The sequence below is a fragment of the Globicephala melas genome, chromosome 19 (genome assembly GCF_963455315.2).
Source record: "Globicephala melas chromosome 19, mGloMel1.2, whole genome shotgun sequence".
NCBI classification, from domain to species: domain Eukaryota; kingdom Metazoa; phylum Chordata; class Mammalia; order Artiodactyla; family Delphinidae; genus Globicephala; species Globicephala melas.
In genome coordinates, this window is record NC_083332.1 from 4,984,619 (window position 1) to 5,004,898 (window position 20,280).

The window sequence follows — 20,280 nt, forward strand, 5'->3', positions numbered from 1 at the left end:
CATGTGGGATCTTCCTGGACCAGGGCTCGAACCCGTGTCCCCTGCATTGGCAGGCGAATTCTTAACCACTGCGCCAGCAGGGAAGTCCCAGAGTTTTGTATTTTTTTTTTTTCAGAGTTTTGTATTTTTTATTCTAGTTTGTAATACAGAGACAAGTCAAGCTCTTGTTTTCTTAAACTGCTTAAATTAATACTAATTGCAGGAAATGTTCCACATCCAATGACTGCCCCACAGCTACCACTTGGAGACCCAAGTTCCCAACCACTGAATTGCTTGAGCCTCAGGAGCAGGACTTGTGAGCAACATGCTGGCAAAAACAATTTTTTATTAAAATCATTTTCTACTTGTTAGGAGGAAACATCCTAGTTTCCAACATAACTGGTCCCCAAAGCTGTAAGCTTTTACCTGAAAACTGTAACAGCCAGTAACTTAAGGGGTTTCAAAGTACTGGGAAGCACCATTCCCTGACTGCCCCCCTTACCCCCTGTCCCGCCTTTCGGGCTCTCGGGCTCAGACCTGGACTCTCCTCGCCCCGCCTCTCACTTTCAGCGCTCCGCCCAAGTCCCGCCTAGAAGCCTCGCCTCTGAAGTACGCGCTGCGTGAGCAGTTTCTTGCGGAAGCGGAAGCGGAGACCTGAGAGTGAAGGTCGCACAGCGGGGCTTAAGTTTTTCCTTCTAGTGTTAAGTCTGTGCTGCGCGGTCCCCCTTACTCCATCTTTAGGGTCTCCGAGGTTCTGCGGGCGTAATAGCCCAGCGCCGCCGTCCGCCCCAAGTAAATCCAGAAGTCGCCGTTACAGGTCGAGTATTAATTTCCTTTGGGTTTGAAATCGCTGTGAGGGTCCTTGCCCTTTGCTTTTCGGCCTTCGGTCCACTGAGACACCGCCTTTCGCGACATTTTCCTGCTTACAATCATTTATTACTTCGTCTGCCCCTTGTAAAGTCCCCTTCTGCGAGGTGGATTCGCGCGCCCGCAGCTTCGCTCTCTCCCCCGCCCCAGAGGGCAGCGCCGGCCGCCGCGCTCCCGGACAGGCCGCGTCCTCTCCCGGGTCCGGGGATTCTGGAGACTCCGCCCCCCTCCGGAGACCCCCCCCCCCCCCCCAGCGCCTCTGTCCTCGCGTCTCCTCAGGCCGGTACTTGTGCTCCGCAAGCCTCCTCTTCTAGTCAGCTCTTCCGTTCACCCTGTGTAGGGGGAGGTGACCAGGGCCAACCGTGTGACACCCAGTATTCTTCCCTCACAAGTTCATCTCGCTGGAAATTGTTCTCAAAGGGATAGTAAAATGAAACAGATTTAGCTCTTAAAGTAGCGGGTGGATAAAATAGAGAAGTGAATAAAGGAGTGTGATCTCCTGGGTTTGGAGAGCAACATGGGGACAGGGGCCCTGCGTCAGCTGTAGCAGGAGGGACAGCAGTGGTGAGAGCACTTCACAGAGAGTGGGGGGAGAGGATAAAAGAGTTAGAAGTAAGGCCTTCGGAGCATCGTGGTCCTGGGAGAGACACAGAGGACAGGTGTTGACTAGAAGAGCAGAGGAAGACAGAGCAGGAAGGAAGCATAGCCGTCTGGGGTGCCATAGAGTGGGAGTGTAACAGGAGTAGAAGGAATGTAACCTGGAGGGCAGAGCGGGAGCGGAGATGGAGGAAGAAAGAGGCAGAAATATATGGATATTTAGGACAATCAGAAAAGTTGGGGCAGGACAGGTGTGATAAAATAAATAACAAGGCAGACACAGCAGGAGAGTAGAGGGGAACAAAGAGAGAAATAGGGAGATAGATAAAGAATGAAATAGAAACACATAGTAGTCAGGTAGAGGGGGAAACTGGATACAGATGGGGGGTGAGTTCTTTGGATATGGGTGATTGAGTTTTGATATTTTAATTTGTTGCTTTAGAATGTAAAACATTTAAAGTTTATCCGCTTATGTTATCCACCTCTGGCTAGATATCCAAGGGAAATGAAATCATTATAGCGAGGGAAATATTTGCACTGCAATGAACATTACTGTATTATTCACAACAGCCAAGATGTAGAAAGAACTAAAATGTCTGCCAAATGAATGGCTATAGAAAATTTATTTCAGCCATAAATTATGACATTATTATGACAGAAAAAGGCAGATATTATAGGTGGAAAGTAGAAATGTCTTACTCATAGGGCCATAGAGTATAAAGGGTATTAGGAGGGGTTGGATGGTGGGGTAAATGGGGTGGGGTTGGTCAGAGGTTACAAACGTTCAGGTGTAAAATGAAAAAGTACCACATGTATATCTAATGTACAGCATGCAGACTATAGTTAATCACACTGTGTTTCTGTGTACTTGGAGTTTGCTCTGAGCGTAACACTCAAGTGTTCTCACTACACAGAAATAAAATGGTAATTGTAAGTTGATGGAAGTGTAAACTATTGTGATAATTATTACACAGTGAATATACATCTATCAAATAATCACATTATATGCCTCACATGTACACGGTTGTTACTCATCAATCCTACCTCAGTTAAGCTGGGAAAGAAAAAGAAAGTGAGGGCTGTGCTGGCCTTGCCACTGCTGAGTGGTGCTCAACCCAGGCTTCATATTAGATCGATGAGGCATTTTGCATATACATGTTTTGTACCCTCTAATGAGAGATTCTTCTTCAGATCGTCGGTGTGAGGCCAAAGCTCAGTAATATTTAAGGTGCCCCAATTAACTCTAATCTGGATCCATCACTGAGCATCAGGACTCTGGGTCCCCCCGTTCCTGAGGGCTGAGATCTGGGCTGAGGGTGAGGGCTCTGCTCTGCGTGGGGATGGATCAGGGCTGGTCTGTGACCTGCAGGGGATCGTCGGGTCCAGCTGAGGTGCCCGCTGCTGCTGGGTACGTGAGGGCCTCACCAGGAGGGGAGCGAGGTCTGAAGAAAGGGTGGGAAAACTCACCTGTTGGTCTTTTACGAGTTTACTGTCCTGAGCCCCTCCTGGGACAGTGGGCAGCAGAGGACCGTCTGTTCCCCATGCTGAGGGCTTCCCTGTGTGTGTGGTGGTGACTCAGGAAGGGGGTGTGTCGATTCCAAGCATTAAACAGCCTGTTTTCAACTTTCAAGGTCAACCTCTAAAGACTCAACGTTGTCTGAGGAAGAAGCCCTGAAGAGGAGGAAGAGGAAAGAAAAGGAGTCAGAAATGGCTCTTTCTCAGGTAAAGCCATATTCTCAGTTGTTTCTTCTGTCTATCCTTCCTGAAATGCCCTTCTTTGGACTCGCTAATCTCTGAACTATCCTGCCTGACACCTGTACATTCACACCCACCCGGGTCCTTCCCGCAGGGCCTGTCATCTCCACTTAGATCCCGTCTCCCCATGACCCAGTGACCTGGAACTTGTGAAAAGGCTCCACTGGGTGCAGTGCTGGGCAGGGCTTCACACCCACAGATTCAGGCAGAGCGTCAGTGCTATTGGGTGGGAGGGGTTGTTTAGGGCCCCATCTGGATGGACTGTCTGCTCTCCGTAAACCAGGATAAAGAAGCTGCACATGGAAGTCAGTTACTAGGTGCACAATACCTGGTAAAATCTGGGAGTAGACCAACAAGGGGAAGTTTGTTCTGGCTTTTTCTAAGGCAGTTAAGCTAAATGAGTGAGTCACTGACTTCAGAATCTTAATGATTGGGAACAGAATGAAAAATTCAGAACCAGACATCAGTGATAGAGGGTGTTTTATTCCATCATCTATTTCAAACTATGAAATCAGTCTAAATGCCTGAGAGGTGGAAATTCCTTAAATCACTTTCATCACACTCATTCTTCAGGTTTTGTATTTTCACTGTGCTGGTTTTGTTCTTTGGCACAGAGAAATTTTTACGTTTGATGAAGGTAAGGTTTCCTCTTCATTGTTTATCACATCCAGGCATCCAGTTTCCCAGTACCATTTGTTTTGTTTTGCTATAAATTTTATTTATTTATTTATTTATTTTTGGTTGCATTGGGTCTTCTTTGCTGCACGCAGGCTTCTCCCTAGTTGTGGCAAGCGGGGGCTACTCTTTGTTGTGGTGCATGGGCTTCTGTTGTTGTGGTGCATGTGGCACGCCAGCTCAGTAGTTGTGGCTCGTGGGCTCTAGTTGCTCTGCAGCATGTGGGATCTTCCTGGACCAGGGCTCAAACCCATGTCCCCTGCATTGGCAGGCAGGTTCTTAACCACTATGCTACCAGGGAAGCCCTCCCAGCACCATTTGTTAATGGCAGGTGTCTTTTTTCCACTGTGTAGTCTTAGCATCCTTAGTATCAGTAGATTTTAAATATATACAAAGGATCATTTCTGAGCGTTCTCTTCTGTTCCATTGGTTTATATATCTGTGTTTATGCCAGTACCACACCATCTTGATTACTTTATAATATGTTTTGAAAATTAAAGGGTGGCCTCCATCTTTCTTCTTATTCAAGAGTGTTTTGGCAATTTGCGGTCCCTCGAGTTTCTGTGGTGTCTGGCCTGTGTTCCTTCTATTTCTGCAAAAATTGCCATTGTGATTTTGATAATGGTTGCATTGAATATGTAGAACAGTTTGGGTAGTTTGGACATTTCAAGAGTTTTGAGACTTCCAGTCCATGAGTATAGATTTATTTGTATCTTTGGATTTCTTTTTTTTTTATTTAGTCTGAGGCAACTATTTTCTCTTTTATTCTTTAACAGACATGTTCAGCATTATGGGCAACATTCTTAAAACCTTAAGCGTCATAGACTTTCAGACATTCAAATACTATGGTCTCCTTTTCTTTGATGTGAAGGATTATTCAGCTAGAAAACTAAAGCATGGTAGACAATACATTTTCACCAAATTCAAAGTAGTACAAAAATTAAGACTACAGAATTACACATTCTACCTAATGTGTCATTAGAAATAGAAGACAGTATTTTCTTCAGCAAATAAAACAACATATTGGTATGCTGTTAATGCATAAACCTTTTAATGTATACTGTCATTCACAAGTTATTTACAACTTCCACTGTATGAAGAGAACTAGAATGTAGATTTTCTGCAAAACTGGAAAAAAGCAATACAGCATTTGTGAAAGCCTGTGTTTCATATTATACAAAAGTAAGCAAGTTTTTCTCTTCAAATACCAGATATTGTACGCAGTGATATCTTGGACGTATTATAGTAATTCTTGAGGATGTTTTAATGCTGGAGGTAAGTTTACAGGCCTTGACTCTTCATCGAGGAGTACTAAGTCTTCTGTTTCACTGCCTCTGTATTTCCTTTTACATATTTTTACCACCATCTTTTTCTTGAGAAATAACTTCCAGGCTTCTCTTGATGGAACTGCTTTTGCGTTTTCTTTGCTTTTTCCACAGCCAGTGCCCAAATACACAGACGTACATCTCAGTTCACAAACAATACTTTCTTGAGAGCTCTTATTTTGAGGCAGATCTGCCAGCTCTATTAGTGGGACAAGAGACACATCCAGTGTTGCTTTCAGAGCCTTGATAGCTGCGTTTAGGAGCTCTCCATGATTCATGCTGGGACTGAAGTCACCAACGGCCACCAACTTCCATGCCACCATTTTGTACAGTCTATTGACAGAAGGCTGCTTCGGTTTCACATCTTCATTGGTTAACTTGCAACAAGAGAATCTGACAGAACTCTCGCTCGATTGCAAAGTACTTTCAGAAGGCAGCTGTGACGTGCTGGTCTGAGAACTACTCTTAGAAGCCAGCTGGGACACACTTGCTATGGAAGTGCTTTTGGAAACCAGAGAGCCACTGGTCTGGGAGCTGTTCTTGGAAGCTAACAGTGATGCAGCTACCTGTGAAGTGCTTTTGGAAGTCAGCATCGTGTTTGCTGAGGTGGTGCTTTTGGGGGTTAGTAAAGATGTGCCTGATGAGGAACTGTTTTTAGAAACAGATGACAAAACACTTGCCTCTGAACTAGTTCTGGGAGTTAACCTCTTGAAGCTGTCTCTGAACTAGGTTTAGAAGACAACGGTGGCAACTCTACTTCTGAGCTTCCTGAGAAGCCCAACAAGGGCACCTCAATCTCTGAAATGCTTTGAGAGGCTGAGACTGAAGAGCCTTCCAAAGCACTCTTTTTCGGGGATCCACTTTGTTCTCTGGAATCAGTAGATTGGGTCACATGACTGTTCACACTGGATTTCAACAACGAAGAAACATAGGATGCTGAATCATGTTTATCTGGAGCTTCTGGTTCAGAAATTTTTCCAGACCCTACCGTTGTTACCTGAGAGGGAATGCTGCTGCTGCTTTGGCTGGAAACAGATCGCTCTCCATCACTTGTGGAGCTATTCTGACTCAGGGTACCAGAGCTCCGTATCATTTCTTTTTAGGTTCCGCATATAAGTGATACCATATGATATTTCTTTCAGTGTCTGACTTACTTCAGTATGACAATCTCTAGGTCTATCCATGTTGCTGCAAATGGAATTAATTCATTCTTTTTAATGGCTGAGTAATATTCCATTGTATATATGTACCACATCTTCTTTATTTTAATTTTATTTTATTATTTATTTTTGGCCACCTTGGGTCTTTGTTGCTGCACGCGGGCTTTCTCTAGTTGCGGTGAGTGGGGACTACTCTTCATTGCAGTGCGTGGGCTTCTCATTGCGGTGGCTTCTCTTGTTGCGGAGCATGGGCTCTAGGTGCATGGGCTTCAGTAGTTGTGGCATGTGAGCTCAGTAGTTGTGGCTCACGGACTCTAGAGCGCAGCCTCAGTAGTTGTGGCACGTGGGCTTAGTTGCCCCGTGGCATGTGGGATCTTCCCGGACCAGGGCTTGAACCTGTGTCCCCTGCATTGGCAGGTGGATTCTTAACCATTGCGCCACCAGGGAAGCCCCGTACCACATCTTCTTTATCTATTATTCTGTTGATATTTAGGTTGCTTCCATGCCTTGGCTCTTGTAAACAGTGCTTCAGTGAACACTGGGGTGCATGTATCCTTTCGGACCATGTTTTTCTCTGGATATATACCCAGGAGTGGGATTGCAGTGTCATATGATAGCTCTATTTTTGTTTTTTTTTAAGGGACCTCCATAGTCTTCTCCATAGTGGCTCTACCAATTTACATTCCCACCAGCAGTTCAGGAGTGTCCCCTTCTCTCCACACCCTCTCCAGCATTTATTGTTTGTGGGGTTTTTTTTTGTTTTTTTTTTTTTTTGCGGTACGCAGGCCTCTCACTGTTGTGGCCTCTCCCGTTGCGGAGCACAGGCTCTGGACGCGCAGGCTCAGTGGCCATGGCTCACGGGCCTAGCCGCTCCGCGGCATGTGGGATCTTCCTGGACTGGGGCACAAACCCGTGTCCCCTGCATCGGCAGGCGGACTCTCAACCACTGTGCCACAAGGGAAGCCCTGTTTGTGGATTTTTTGATGGTAGCCATTTTGACTGGTGTGAGGTGATAGCTCATTGTAGTTTTGATTTGCATTTCTTTAATAATTAGTGATGTCGAACTACTTAGCAATTTTTTACTGAAGTATTTTTTTTTAGCATCTTTATTGGAGTATAATTGCTTTATAATGGTGTGTTAGTTTCTGCTTTATAACAAAGTGAATCAGCTATACATACACATATATCCCTATATGCAGTATTGTTGGTTTACAGTGTTTGGTTAGTTTTGGGTGTACAACAAAATGACTCAATTTTATATATATTCTTTTTCAGATCCTTTCCCCTTATAGGTTATTACAAAATACTGAGTATGGTTCCCTGTGCTATATAGTAGGTCCTTGTTGGTTATCTATCTTATACAAAATAGTGTATATGTTAATACCAAATCCTAATTTATGCCCCTCCCTTCTGCTTTGGTCACCCCTAACTTTCTTTACTATGTCTGTGGGTCTATTTCTGTTTCATATGTAAGTTCAATTGTATCTTCTTTCCTTCAGTTTCACATATAAGTGATACATTTGTCTTTCTCTGTCTGGCTTACTTCACTTAGTGTGATAATCTCTAGTTCCATCCATTTTGCTGCAAATGGCATTATTTCATTTGTTTTTATGGCTGAGTAATATTCCATCGTGTATGTGTATATATATGTGTGTGTGTGTGTGTGTGTATATATATACATATATATATATACACACACACACATGCATACACCACATCTTTATCCATTCATCTGTTAGTGGACATTTAGGTTGCTTACATGTCTTGGGTATTGTAAATAGTGCTGCAGTGAACATTGGGGTGCATGTATCTTTTCGAATTACGGTTTTCTCCCGATATATGCTTAGGAGTGGGTTTGTAGGATCTGAATCTTCCTTTTTTTTTTTTTTTGCGGTACGCGGGCCTCTCACCATTGTGGCCTCTCCCGTTGCGGAGCACAGGCTCCGGACGCGCAGGCTCAGCGGCCATGGCCCACGGGCCCAGCCGCTCCGTGGCATGTGGGATCCTCCCGGACCGGGGCACGAACCCGTGTCCCCTGCATCGGCAGGCGGACTCTTAACCACTGCGCCACCAGGGAAGCCCTGAATCTTTCTTATTTAACTCTTTTGTTCTGCCAAAGTTGGATTCAGTTTGTTCTCTTTCTGCTTCATTGAGATGTAAAAAATTCTTGAGTGGAGATCTTTTCTCTTTCTGTTGTAACCATTTAGCCGTGTAGATTTCTCTTTTATTATAGCCTTCAAGTAAAATGGAGGTATTGAAGTGTCATATTGTTAACTGTGCTGCTGTTCCCCCTTTTTTTTTTTTAATTAATTAATTAATTTTTGGCTGTGTTGAGTTTTCGTTGCTGCATGTGGGATTTCTCTAGTTGCGTCAAGCAGGGGCTACTCTTCGTTGCGGTGCGTGGGCTTCTCACTGCGGTGGCTTCTCTTGTTGCGGAGCATGGGCTCTAGGCGTGCGGGCTTCAGTTGTGGCACACGGGCTCAGTAGTTGTGGCTTGCAGGCTCTAGAGCACAGGCTCAGTAGTTGTGGCACACGGGCTTAGTTGCTCCGCGGCATGTGGGATCTTCCCGGACCAGGGCTCAAACCCGTGTCCCCTGTATTGGCAGGTGGATTCTTAACCACTGCGCCATCAGGGAAGTCCCTGTTTTCCTCTTGATTTCTGTTAACGTTTGCTTCATTTGGGGGGAAGCTCTAATGTATATATTTATAACTGTTATATCTTCTTAGTGAATTGACTCGTTTAAGATTGTATAATATCCTTTGTGCCTTCTGTCAGTTTTTGCCTTTGTTTTGTGTGATATAATATACTCAGCCCTGCTCTCTTTAGTATGGAATATCTTTTTCCTTTCTTTCACCTTTAGCTTTTCTGTCTCATTTGATGTGTGAATGTTCACATTTCCAACTGTCTGACACACTCTCTCTGTGTCTCTTACACTTGGTCTTCCTTTTTCCCTCCTGTTACTTCCTCTAGTGGTCCCTGCTCAGGCACACTGAGCAGTGGTGAAAGGTTGGTGCCCTGGCCAGCCCCCTTTATTTCACTGTAATTACAGAGGATACGTATCAAGTGTTTACTTTTCATGACGTTTGGTGAAATGTTCTTGCTTAATAACAATATATTTTTTCCATACGCTTTTTTTGTCATGATTTTTAATTCTCCAAGAAGTTTTTAACTTTACCACTGTGATAATTTTCTTAATCTGTGAAAATAGTGTATAACACTAAACTTCTCTAATTTTGTGTCAATGTTTTTATTAGTGGAAAACAAAAAAAACCGATGATAAAAAAAATTGTCCTGAAATATGTAAAGAGATAAGTCTTCTCGTTCCAGTTGATTTTGTGTTGATCTGTGTGATGGGTGCCATGGATGTGCAAGCCATTCATTTAGATAAAAGACATGATTTCAAAAGTATATATCTTTTTGCAGTTGAAATTATATCTTCAATATATTCCGTGGCCTTGGTGGTGGGATGAATTGGGTGATTGGGATTGATATATATACACTAATATGTATAAAATGGATAACTAATAAAAAAAGACCTATTTAAGTAATAGAAGACATGAAGAGATGAAACAGATTTGAATCCTTGTTTTAATGATTTAAGGTACATATACATAAGCAAGTGTCTGCAATCCGAAGTAAAAGAAATAAATGCTCTAACCAAGGTATATATATATATATATATATATATACATATATATGTTCCGTGGCCTTGAATTTTTTCTACACCATCACGTTAATGGTTTAAATAGTAGGAAGATTACTAACATTTTATGTGCATGTGCTTGTGTGCCCACATCTATAATGACCTTTCATGCTATTCCATGTCATTCACCTTGAATGTCTTTAAAGCTTTTCTCAGGGATCCCTCTGTCAATGTACTTTTTTTTTTTTTTAACATCTTTATTGGAGTATAATTGCTTTACAGTGGTGTGTTAGTTTCTGCTGTATAACAAAGTGTCAGTGAACTTTTAATGCTCTCCTTTACTTAACTGATTTTTAAGCTTCAATTCCAGGGCTCAACCACCTGAGTTCAGGTGCTTGCTGTGTCATTGCTTAGCTTCTTGACTTGGTTCGAGTTTCTCTTTGTGTCTCTGACACAGTTTTCTGCTCTGTAAGATGGGAACATATCTTTCTCGAATGAGCTGTTATATTGATAAGAAGTTCGTGCTTGTAAAGTACTTATTTTGAGTAATGTTTTGTCTATAGGAAGTATTCAAACACTTTTAGTCATTGCTGTTTCTATCATTATCATAATTGAAGATTTTGAGTTTTCTTTAAAGCCATTGTGGACTTTGTCATCTCTGAAGCTGCCACTCATAGTGTAACTTATTTAAATATTGAATATCACTCAATGTTTAGAACATAGATCTGACACTTCTGCATAGACAACCCGTTGTTTAGTATTATTTATATATGTTTTATGGATTCTCCACAAAGATGACAAATCCATATTTATTGGATGATATGATAATCTCTTATGAAAAAGCATAAGAATTTAAATTAAGGGACACAGTATTTGCTCCAAATTCCTTAACACAGATCTTTCAGAACATATACTTGAACCAAATCGATCCTTACCCCTCTCTTATCTTCCCATTTTGTATGAAGATAACCCTTCTCATGACCTGTTGTTGAAATGTATTTTCATTTCAGGAATGGTTGACCTTCAAGGATGTGGTCATTGAATTCTCTCAGGAGGAGTGGGAATGCCTGGACCCTGGTCAGAGGGCCCTGTACAGGGACGTGATGTTGGAGACCTACAGGAACCTGATCTCTGTGGGTGAGGATAACTTCCCTCTAGAAGTTGGGATCTCCCCTTGGGTGTTTTGCATTTTTCCCTGTGTGCTTCTTGGGAGGCCCTGTTTTCTCCATGTGATCTGAAAGCCCTGTTGACACAGACGTGATGTGGCATCACGAGTTTAAACTGACCCTTTCTTCAGATGATCTGCCCATTTCATGTTACATTAGGGGTTGTTCAAGAGCTTAATTATGTATAAAGCTCAATGGCAGACTTTTAAAAGATATCCAGTTTCTTGTCTTCTGCCCTGTGGCTTTGACTGACTATTTCTTGGAAGAGTGTTAGATATATGCATTACACTGTTCCCAATGCATTTAGAAGGAGGAGGTGGATGAATTTGTGAAATATTTTTCCTGACCCACCTGTAATGTCCTCACTCCTCAGCTGAACAAAGAGCTGTGGTTTTGGAAAAACCACACCAATTTACATTTCTTTGTTCTGATAAGCAGAAATTTCTTTTTCTGATCTGAACATTATTTCCATTTTTGGAGCAAGAGGAAGAGTCCAGGACTCTGGTGAGTGGTGTGAAAATAGCAAAAAAACCAAATGGGTAGGAATGTATTAAAAGTGTGAACACGGGTGGGATCTCAGGGCAGAGAGGAAGCCACAACATTAATAGTGTTTGGGAAACGCTTCTCATGGTGGAGCGTTCTTTGGGAAAACCAAAGTTTCTTTATTAAACTCTCAGAGGAGACTTTTCTTCTACTCGAGTTATCACTCTATCCTTCCAAATGTAAAATGTATTCTTTCACCCTCCAGTGTTGCTGCAGCTCCTATAGAGACAAAGGCAAGGTCTTTATCAAGATCCACAACACTCATCATCTGGCTGCTGTGAACTGGTTGTTGCTTGACTTTGAGGAGCATGAGGCGGGCTGTGTTATTGGCTTGTCTAGCCCCCTCTTCTCTCCTTATGGACTTGATTCTATTGGATGCTCAGTTTTTAGTCCATATAGATCAAAGCTGATGCCTCTAGTGTCTAACCCCTGACCCTGTCCTGGTTTCATGTCTGTTGTATTTGGAAGATATAATCAGAAGATGGAAAATACCGGCTGCTATTTAATTTTTATTAATTTTAAAAAATTTTTAAATTATTTTTATTATTTAATTTTTTTTTTTTTGGCTGCGTGTTGGGTCTTTGTCGCTGTGCGTGGGCTTTCTCTAGTTGTGGTGAGAGGGGGCTACTCTGTTGTGGTGTGTGGGCTTCTCACTGCGGTGGCGTCTCTTGTTGCAGAGCATGGGCTCTAGGCATGCGGGCTTCAGTAGTTGTGGCGCATGGGCTTAGTTGCTCCGCGGCATGTGGGATCTTAGTTCCCGGACCAGGGCTCGAACTGGTGTCTCCTACATTGGCAGGTGGATTCTTAACCACTGTGCCACAAGGGAAGTCCCAAGATCACTCATCAAAGAAAAATATATTATTTTTGGTTGAGAACAAATTCTAACTGGAGAATATAGGGTGTCAGTTGTCAAGTCGGAAGTAGCACAGATCTTATTTTCTCTGCAACATACTTTGGCTCTGAATGTCACTACATCACTGGAAAATGGCAGGATAGCTTCCAGGCATTTGGCAATGGAGACTCTCTCCTTGTCACAAACTATAGTTGGAATTTTGGGGTCTTTCTTTTAAAAAAAAAAAAAACAACAAATTTATTTATTAAATAAATATTCTTGATGTTAAACTATTATTGAATATATGATTTACAAATATTTTGTATTAAACCATACATTGTTTTTTCACTCTGCTGAGTATGGTTTAGTGCACAATAGTTAATAGTTATGATGTAGTCCAATTTATCTGTTTTTAGTTTGTTGGCCTGAGCTTTTGCTGTTACATCTGATAAATCATTGGTGAATCCAATGTTAATCTTTTTTTGTAAATTTACTTATAGGAGTTTTATTCACTAGGGACTTAGGTTTAGATCTTTGAAGCATTTTGAGTTAATACAATAATGGTCCAACTAAATTCTTCTGCATGTGGATATCCAGTTTTCTCAACACCTTTTGTTCCATAGACTGCCCTTCCCCCATTATGTGGTCTTGACAACCTTGCGGAACATCATTTGACCTTATACACGAGAGTATTTTTCTCAGTCTCTTGTGTTCCACAGGTCTCTCTGTCTTTATGCCAGTACCATACTGCTTTGATTAGTGTAGCTTTGGAAAAAGTTTTGAAATAAAGAAATGTGAATTGTCTGACTTTGTTTTCAAGCTTCTTTTTGCTATTCATTGTGTCCTGAAATTCCACAGGAATTGTAGGATTGATTCATCTGTTTCTTCAGCAAAGCGGTATTGGGATTTGGGATTACACTAGGGATTATTTTGAATATCCTGATAACTTTGGCTAGTATTGACATCTTGACAATATCAGCTTCAAATCCATGAACTTGGGATATCTTTGCATTTATTTGTGTCTTCTCTAATATGTTTCAGAAGTCTTCTCTAATATGTCTAACATGTCTTCTCTAATATGTTTCAGAAGTCTTTATCTTTATTCAGAAGTCTTCTCTAATATGTTTCAGATGTCTTTATTTTGTAACTACTGCAAATTGCAGTAGTTACAAATCCTTCCCTTCTTGTATAATGTTATGTTTAAGTACTCTTCTTTTTTGATTCTATTGTAAATTGAATTGCTTTGATTGTTCTTTTTTTTTTTTTTTTTCCCGGTACGCGGGCCTCTCACTGCTGTGGCCTCTCGCGTTGCGGAGCACAGGCTCTGGACGTGCAGGCTCAGTGGCCATGGCTCATGGGCCCAGCCGCTCCACGGCATGTGGGATCTTCCCGGACCGGGGCACGAACCCGTGTCCCCTGCATTGGCAGGTGGACTCTCAACCACTGCACCACCAGGGAAGCCCTGCCCTGTTCATTTTTAATGTTTAGAAACCCAGTTGGTTTTTGCATGTTGATGTTGTATCTAGTAATTTTTTTGAAGTCTTTCATTATTTCTATAAGTTTTTTTTTACTTATTAATGTTGCAGAATGCCTGTTATGGGTATGTCATTTTGTAGAAGATATTTAGAAAAATGTTTTGTTTTCATAAAAACTGTCCTATTGAATTCTTTTTCTCTATGGTATATATGTTTTGTAATTCTAAACAGCGACATATTATTAGATAAGCTTGTTTTGGATTTTTTAGCATTACAGTATATTGTGTGTTCATTAACATTTACTTATATACACCAGGTATGCAGAATATATCTGTAGTATAATGTATTTTTCTCAGAGACAGCAGTATGTTTACTGTAAATTGGTACATGCTTTGGAGTCATGGTGGAAAAATTGCGTTCTTTTGAGAGCTGACGTCCGTTTTTCCTGTATGAGTGTTTTTGTCATAGCGGGTTTGCAAGTAGTCTCCTCTAAAATCAATTTGAATTATATTTTATAACTCTTTTTTTAGTAAACAATTCTATTGCTTTAGTGTTTCTAATAATTTTAAGATCATAATTGGGCAATTTCAAATTTTTAAAAAAATTTAAAAAAAATACATAGTTGGGAAGTTTTACAACTGTGTTTGGTATAAGTATTACCTTTGGTGTAATATCATATATTCAACATGAAACAGTTAATTTTGAATTTATCCCTATGGCTCTTTATGTCTTGTAGATATCTGTCCAATACATGTGGTCAAGCAATTACAACCCAAAGGGAACAGTGATCCAGGAGAAGTATTTCAAAGAGTGATCTTGGGAAGATCTAAAAGTCGTGAAATCAAACATTTTTACCTCACGGAAATCCAGAAAAATATGTATGACTTTGAGTGTCATTGGAGAGATGATGAAAGAAATTACAAAGGAATACCTATAACCCATAATGGAAATCTCACTGATAGAAGAGATACACATGGTAGAAGGGATGCAGGAATCAAGCCCATTGGAAATAGGCTTGGATTAAACTTTCAGGGTAAACTGCAGGTATTTCAAACTGACAGGTTAATTTCTGAATGTAATGAAGTTGAGAGGTCCATCAACAATAGTTTCTCATTTTCACCACTTCAAAGAATTCCTCCTCGTGTCCAAACTAACGTTTCTAATGTATATGGGAATGATGTTATGCATCCTTTAGTACTGACACAAGATCAGAAAACACACAGGGAAAGAGATTTTAAATGTACTGAGTGTGGGAAAACCTTTAGTCATGGCTCAATTGTCAGGAATAATCAGATAATCTATTCAGAAGAGATATTACATAAATGTGATGTATGTGTCAAGGGCTTTAGTACAAAGTCACACCTTGCAGTTCATGAGAGCATTCATACGGGAAAGAAACCTTACAAATGTAGTGAGTGCGGCAAGGTATTCAGTCAAAAAACAGCCCTTGCAAATCATCAGAGAATTCATACTGGGGAGAAACCTTTCAAATGTAACGAGTGTGACAAAACCTTTAATCGCTACTCAAACCTCAGTAGACATAAGATAATTCATACAGGAAAGAAATTATATAAATGTGAAGTATGTGGCAGGGTCTTTAGTCGAAAATCAAACCTTGCAGATCATCGGAGAGTTCATACTGGAGAGAAACCTTATAAATGTAATGAGTGTGGCAAGCTGTTTAGTTACAGTTCACACCTTTCAACTCATCAGAGAATTCATACCGGAGAGAAACCTTACAAATGTAATGAGTGCAGCAAGGTCTTTAGTGAAAAGGCAACTCTTGCAAAACATCAGAGGATTCATACTGGAGAGAAACCTTACACATGTAATGAGTGTAGAAAGGCCTTTAGTCAAAAAGCACATCTTCAACTTCATTGGAGAGTTCATACTGGAGAGAAGCCTTTCAGATGTGATGAGTGTGGCAAGGTCTTCAGTCGAAATTCACACCTTACAAGTCATCAGAGAGTACATATGGTAGAGAGACCTTTCAAATGTTTTGAGTGTGGAAGAGCGTTCACTGAGGTCTCAACCCTCACTAAACATCAGAAAATCCATACCTGAGAGAAACTGTGTAAGTGTATTATATGTGGGAAGGTCTTTAAATCTCAAAGTAGAAAAGAAACTATACAAATATCATGAGTGTGGCAAAGCTTTTATGTGTGTAAGCCTCACTTATGATCAGATAATTCATACTGGAGTGTTACATTACAAATGCAATGAGTGTCTCAAAGTGTTTAGTCAAAGTGCTTACCTTATGATCCATGACAGAATTCATGTTGGAAGGAACTGTGAGAAATGCAATAAATGTGGTAAGTTCTTAAGTGTGCTTTCAGGCCTAGCTTGCCATCAGCTGATGTGTACAGGTGAGAGCCCTTAAAAATATAATGAATCTCCACACCTTAGGCTTCCTGAGAGCATTCATACTGGATAGAGCCCAGATACACGTATTTAATGTGGTCAGGCCGTTGATAATGCATTCTGGAAAGAATCCCCAGTGCCATGAATGTGAGAAATCTGTTCTCACGGCTCACATCACACCAATAATCAGGTAGTCTGCACCGGACAGCATGTTACAAATGTACTGAATTTTGCCAAGCGTGTAGGTTGTGCCTTAAACTCAGGGGTCATCAGATACTTCATTCTTCAAAATGCAATGAATGTGTCAAAATTTAATATATTGCTTACTCGTACTTAAATACCAGAATATTTATCGTGGAGAGAAACCGCACAAATGTAATGTGTGTGGCAAGGATTTTACCCAAACACCACAGTATGTTCTACTGGAGCGATAACTCCCAAATGGCAATGAGTGTGGCAAAACCTTTACGTTGAGTTCACGTATTAGGGAGCAGCAGAGAGTCCGTGTTGAAGAGAAGCCATGGAAATGTGAATCGAGGCTTTATCCAGGCCTCCCCATGCACTGGACTTCAGAATACACATCTTTAAGAGAAACCACACAAAGCAATATGCGTGCGAAGGCTTGTAACTGAGGAACAAAACTGTGGAACACAGGATTTGTGTTGGAGACCAAGATTTCAGATGTTATGAATGTTGTAAATATGGATACATCCAGTAAGTTTGGGGTCATGAGAGAATTCATACAGGTTATAAAGTGTATACGTGGAAACTCTTCATGAATCAGTGCATTCTCAGCGTTTAACAAAAAAACTCATGTTTGGGGGAATTCTTACAAATGTAATGAATTTGTTGAGTTTTCTCAGCACTTTTTTCAACAGACCACACATCAGAGAATGCATACTCGGAATAAAGAAGTCTTTAGTTCTCTGAGGTTAACCTGAGATATTATATACTGCGGAATCATTTCAAGTCACAATGTGTTAAAATATGGTGTGTGGGCTTCCCTGGTGGCGCAGTGGTTGAGAGTCCGCCTGCCGATGCAGGGGACACGGGTTCGTGCCCTGGTCTGGGAAGATCCCACATGCCGCGGAGCGGCTGGGCCCGTGAGCCGTGGCCACTGAGCCTGCGCGTCCGGAGCCTGTGCTCTGCAACGGAACAGGCCACAACAGTGAGAGGCCCGTGTACAGCAAAAAAAAAAAGAAATCAAGGCCCAGTTATATAAGTTTTGTAAGACAGAGAGTGGTACAACACATGACGTATTATTGACAGTTTACATAATCCAGATCTAAGCATCATTGCAGTGGGTCGTGTGACCCTTACAAGATCAAGAAGGAATGCTATCTTTTAAGGAGTTTTCCTGTTGGTGTTAGGAGAACGTTGCTCTTTATGGTTGAGTATGTATTCTGCTGATGGGGGAGGTTTGCTTTGATGCATAATGCAAATACACAGTTCACAGTGGGAGGAGAGAGGAGGCCAAAGGGCCGAGAGGAATTCATGTTTAAATATTCCTGTCTTGTCGTAATAGTTGAATTTTATTTCACAGGAGTCTGACCTGAACCAGGACTTTACTCCCTCACCTTTTACTATAAAGAGCCTGATTTCTAACTCAGGACATGTGATTCTTGGCATTGCTAGTTCCCCGTTTTCTCGGTCTGCTGGCTTTCAGAATAACATCACTATTCCTTGCCCACAAAAGTAGTCTCTCTATTTTTTGGCCTGTTGTGTAGCGAGCCATAAGAGCTTGGCCTTGGTGAGAAGATAATCTTATCTCTTCATTACAGGCCTTTGTTGATGGTCTCTGGGAAGAATCAGTAACATGAGGGGGCCCACTTCATTAGGTGTGGTTCATGCACATCCATGTTCCCTGGAAAAACAAGGACCCTGAATTATCACATTCAATACCATGTGGATTAGCAACAGGGAGGGGCAGAGAATAGTGTAAAACTGTGACTTGACTCATCATGGTTATATTCAGGGTGCCCTTCCATAGATAAGCCAGTGGGGGTATAGTGCAGAATGCTCTACCAGCTGACCATGAACAAAGCAGGAAGGACGTGCAGGGACTGGGCTTTTTGTGGGAGGATAGTGACAGGTTATTAGGGACTGATGATGTGGTAGGAACAATGCACAAGAAAACTTAATCACTTTATCCATTGCATGAGCGTATGTGTTGTCTACATTTCTGACCAAGAAAGAAATTGTCTTAATTTTTGGATATTGAAGAGAGCAGTTATCTTCAGAGTAAAATTTAATCAGAAGCACCAGGAGTATGTGTATGTTTATGATTCACATTTTAATTGCTGCCATTACATTTTGCTACTGTTTTATTGAGAATGTACCATAGGTCTCCTGTTTTAAGTAATAAAATTTAATCATCTTTTAAATCCTGGATGCATTATGTTCCTTTTACCAATACAGTTTTATCCTGCCTCAGTACCTTATAACAGAAGCTAGGGGTGCACCATTAGGTTCTCAGTGTTGAAAGAATCTATAACGATTTCTTCCCAATATGGGATCAAATAACATACAAGTTGGAGGTTATAAACTCATAAATTGTACTTGAGTTATTCTCTCCACTCTGTTGCAGGATACTCAGATGGCTGTAGTGCAAATAGCATAGCAATGAATTTCATACTCTGACTTCCATTGATGTACAAAAATTGAATCAAATTTAAAGATCTAATTGGCTTTATTGAATGATTCATGCATTGGGCAGCATCCCACCTAGTAAATAGGTGCTCCAACGAGCTGTGCAAAGTGGAAGAACCCATGATGTTGAGCATCTTTTCATATGCTTTTTGAATGTGTAGTTTTTATGTGGATATGGGACTCTTTGCACTTCCTGGACTTGCGTGATTTCCACGCTCTGTCTTCCAGCTCACTGATCCATTCTTCTGCCTCATTTAGCCTATTATTGATTTCCTCTATTGTATTTTTCATTTCAGTATTTCTTCAATTCTGTTTTGGGGTTACTTATGTTTTCTACATCTTTGTTAAAAAGCCTCATTTCGGGCTTCCCTGGTGGCCTAGTGGTTGAGAGTCCACCTGCCGATGCAGGGGACACGGGTTCGTGCCCCGGTCCGGGAGGATCCCACATGCCGCGGAGCGGCTGGGCCCGTGAGCCACGGCCACTGAGCCTGTGCGTCCGGAGCCTGTGCTCCGCAACGGGAGAGGCCACAACAGTGAGAGGCCCGCGTACCGCAAAAAAACCAAAAAACAAAATATCCCCCCAAAAAACAAAAGCCTCATTTTTCATTCTGTGCATCCATTCTCCTCCTGAATTGTTTGATCGTTTTTCCGATCATTACTCTGAGCTCTTCCTCGGGTAGATTGCGTATCTCCACGTCAGTTCTTCTTCTGGGTTTTTGTCTTCTTTCTTCGTGTGGAACATTCCTCTGTTGCCTCATTTTGCCTAATTTGCTATTTGTATTTTTATGTATGTGGTAGGTTTGTTACCTTTCTTGACCTTGGAGAAGTGGTCTTGGTAGAAGATGTCCTGTGCATCTCAGCAGTGTACTCCCCCTCATGTCACCCTAGGGCCAGAAGCCCGGTGGTCCCAGGGTAGTGTCTGGACTGTATCTGTGGACTGTGTCTGCAGGTTGTATGACTGTAGTTTTCTTGCTTCTGGTGTCTGTGCCCTGGTTGGTGAGGCTGGTCTAGAGGCTTCTGCCTGTCCACTGTTGGTTGGACCTGGATCTTGGCCCTTTGGTGGGCAGGTTTATGTCTAGGGGCATGTAGAGAGGTGGCTGCCTTAGGAAGCCTTTAGGCAGCCTGTCTGCTGATGGGTGGGGCTGTGTCAACTGAGACGATCGGTAGTGTTTTGATTTTTTGTTTTTGGTTCATTCTCCTTTTGTATTTTCCATTGAAAGATTTTTATATGTGGAACCTTCCTTACATTTCA

General features: G+C 41.7%; 2 protein-coding genes across 2 annotated transcripts; one reads left to right on the forward strand and one right to left on the reverse strand.

Annotated features, from left to right (window-relative positions):
• Window positions 1–626: 626 nt before the first annotated feature.
• On the forward strand, window positions 627–19,204 carry LOC115847703 (zinc finger protein 836-like). The gene is made up of 4 exons (XM_060289208.1): window positions 627–796; window positions 3,075–3,165; window positions 11,013–11,139; window positions 14,755–19,204. Exons 2-4 carry the CDS (start codon window positions 3,151–3,153, stop codon window positions 16,080–16,082), a joined length of 1,470 nt encoding a protein of 489 aa, XP_060145191.1. The 5' UTR covers window positions 627–796; window positions 3,075–3,150; the 3' UTR covers window positions 16,083–19,204.
• On the reverse strand, window positions 5,114–6,291 carry LOC115847748 (CDKN2A-interacting protein-like). The gene is given in 2 exon segments (XM_030847873.2): window positions 5,114–5,901; window positions 5,904–6,291. Coding segments are annotated over 2 exon segments (1,176 nt in total).
• Window positions 19,205–20,280: the final 1,076 nt, after the last annotated feature.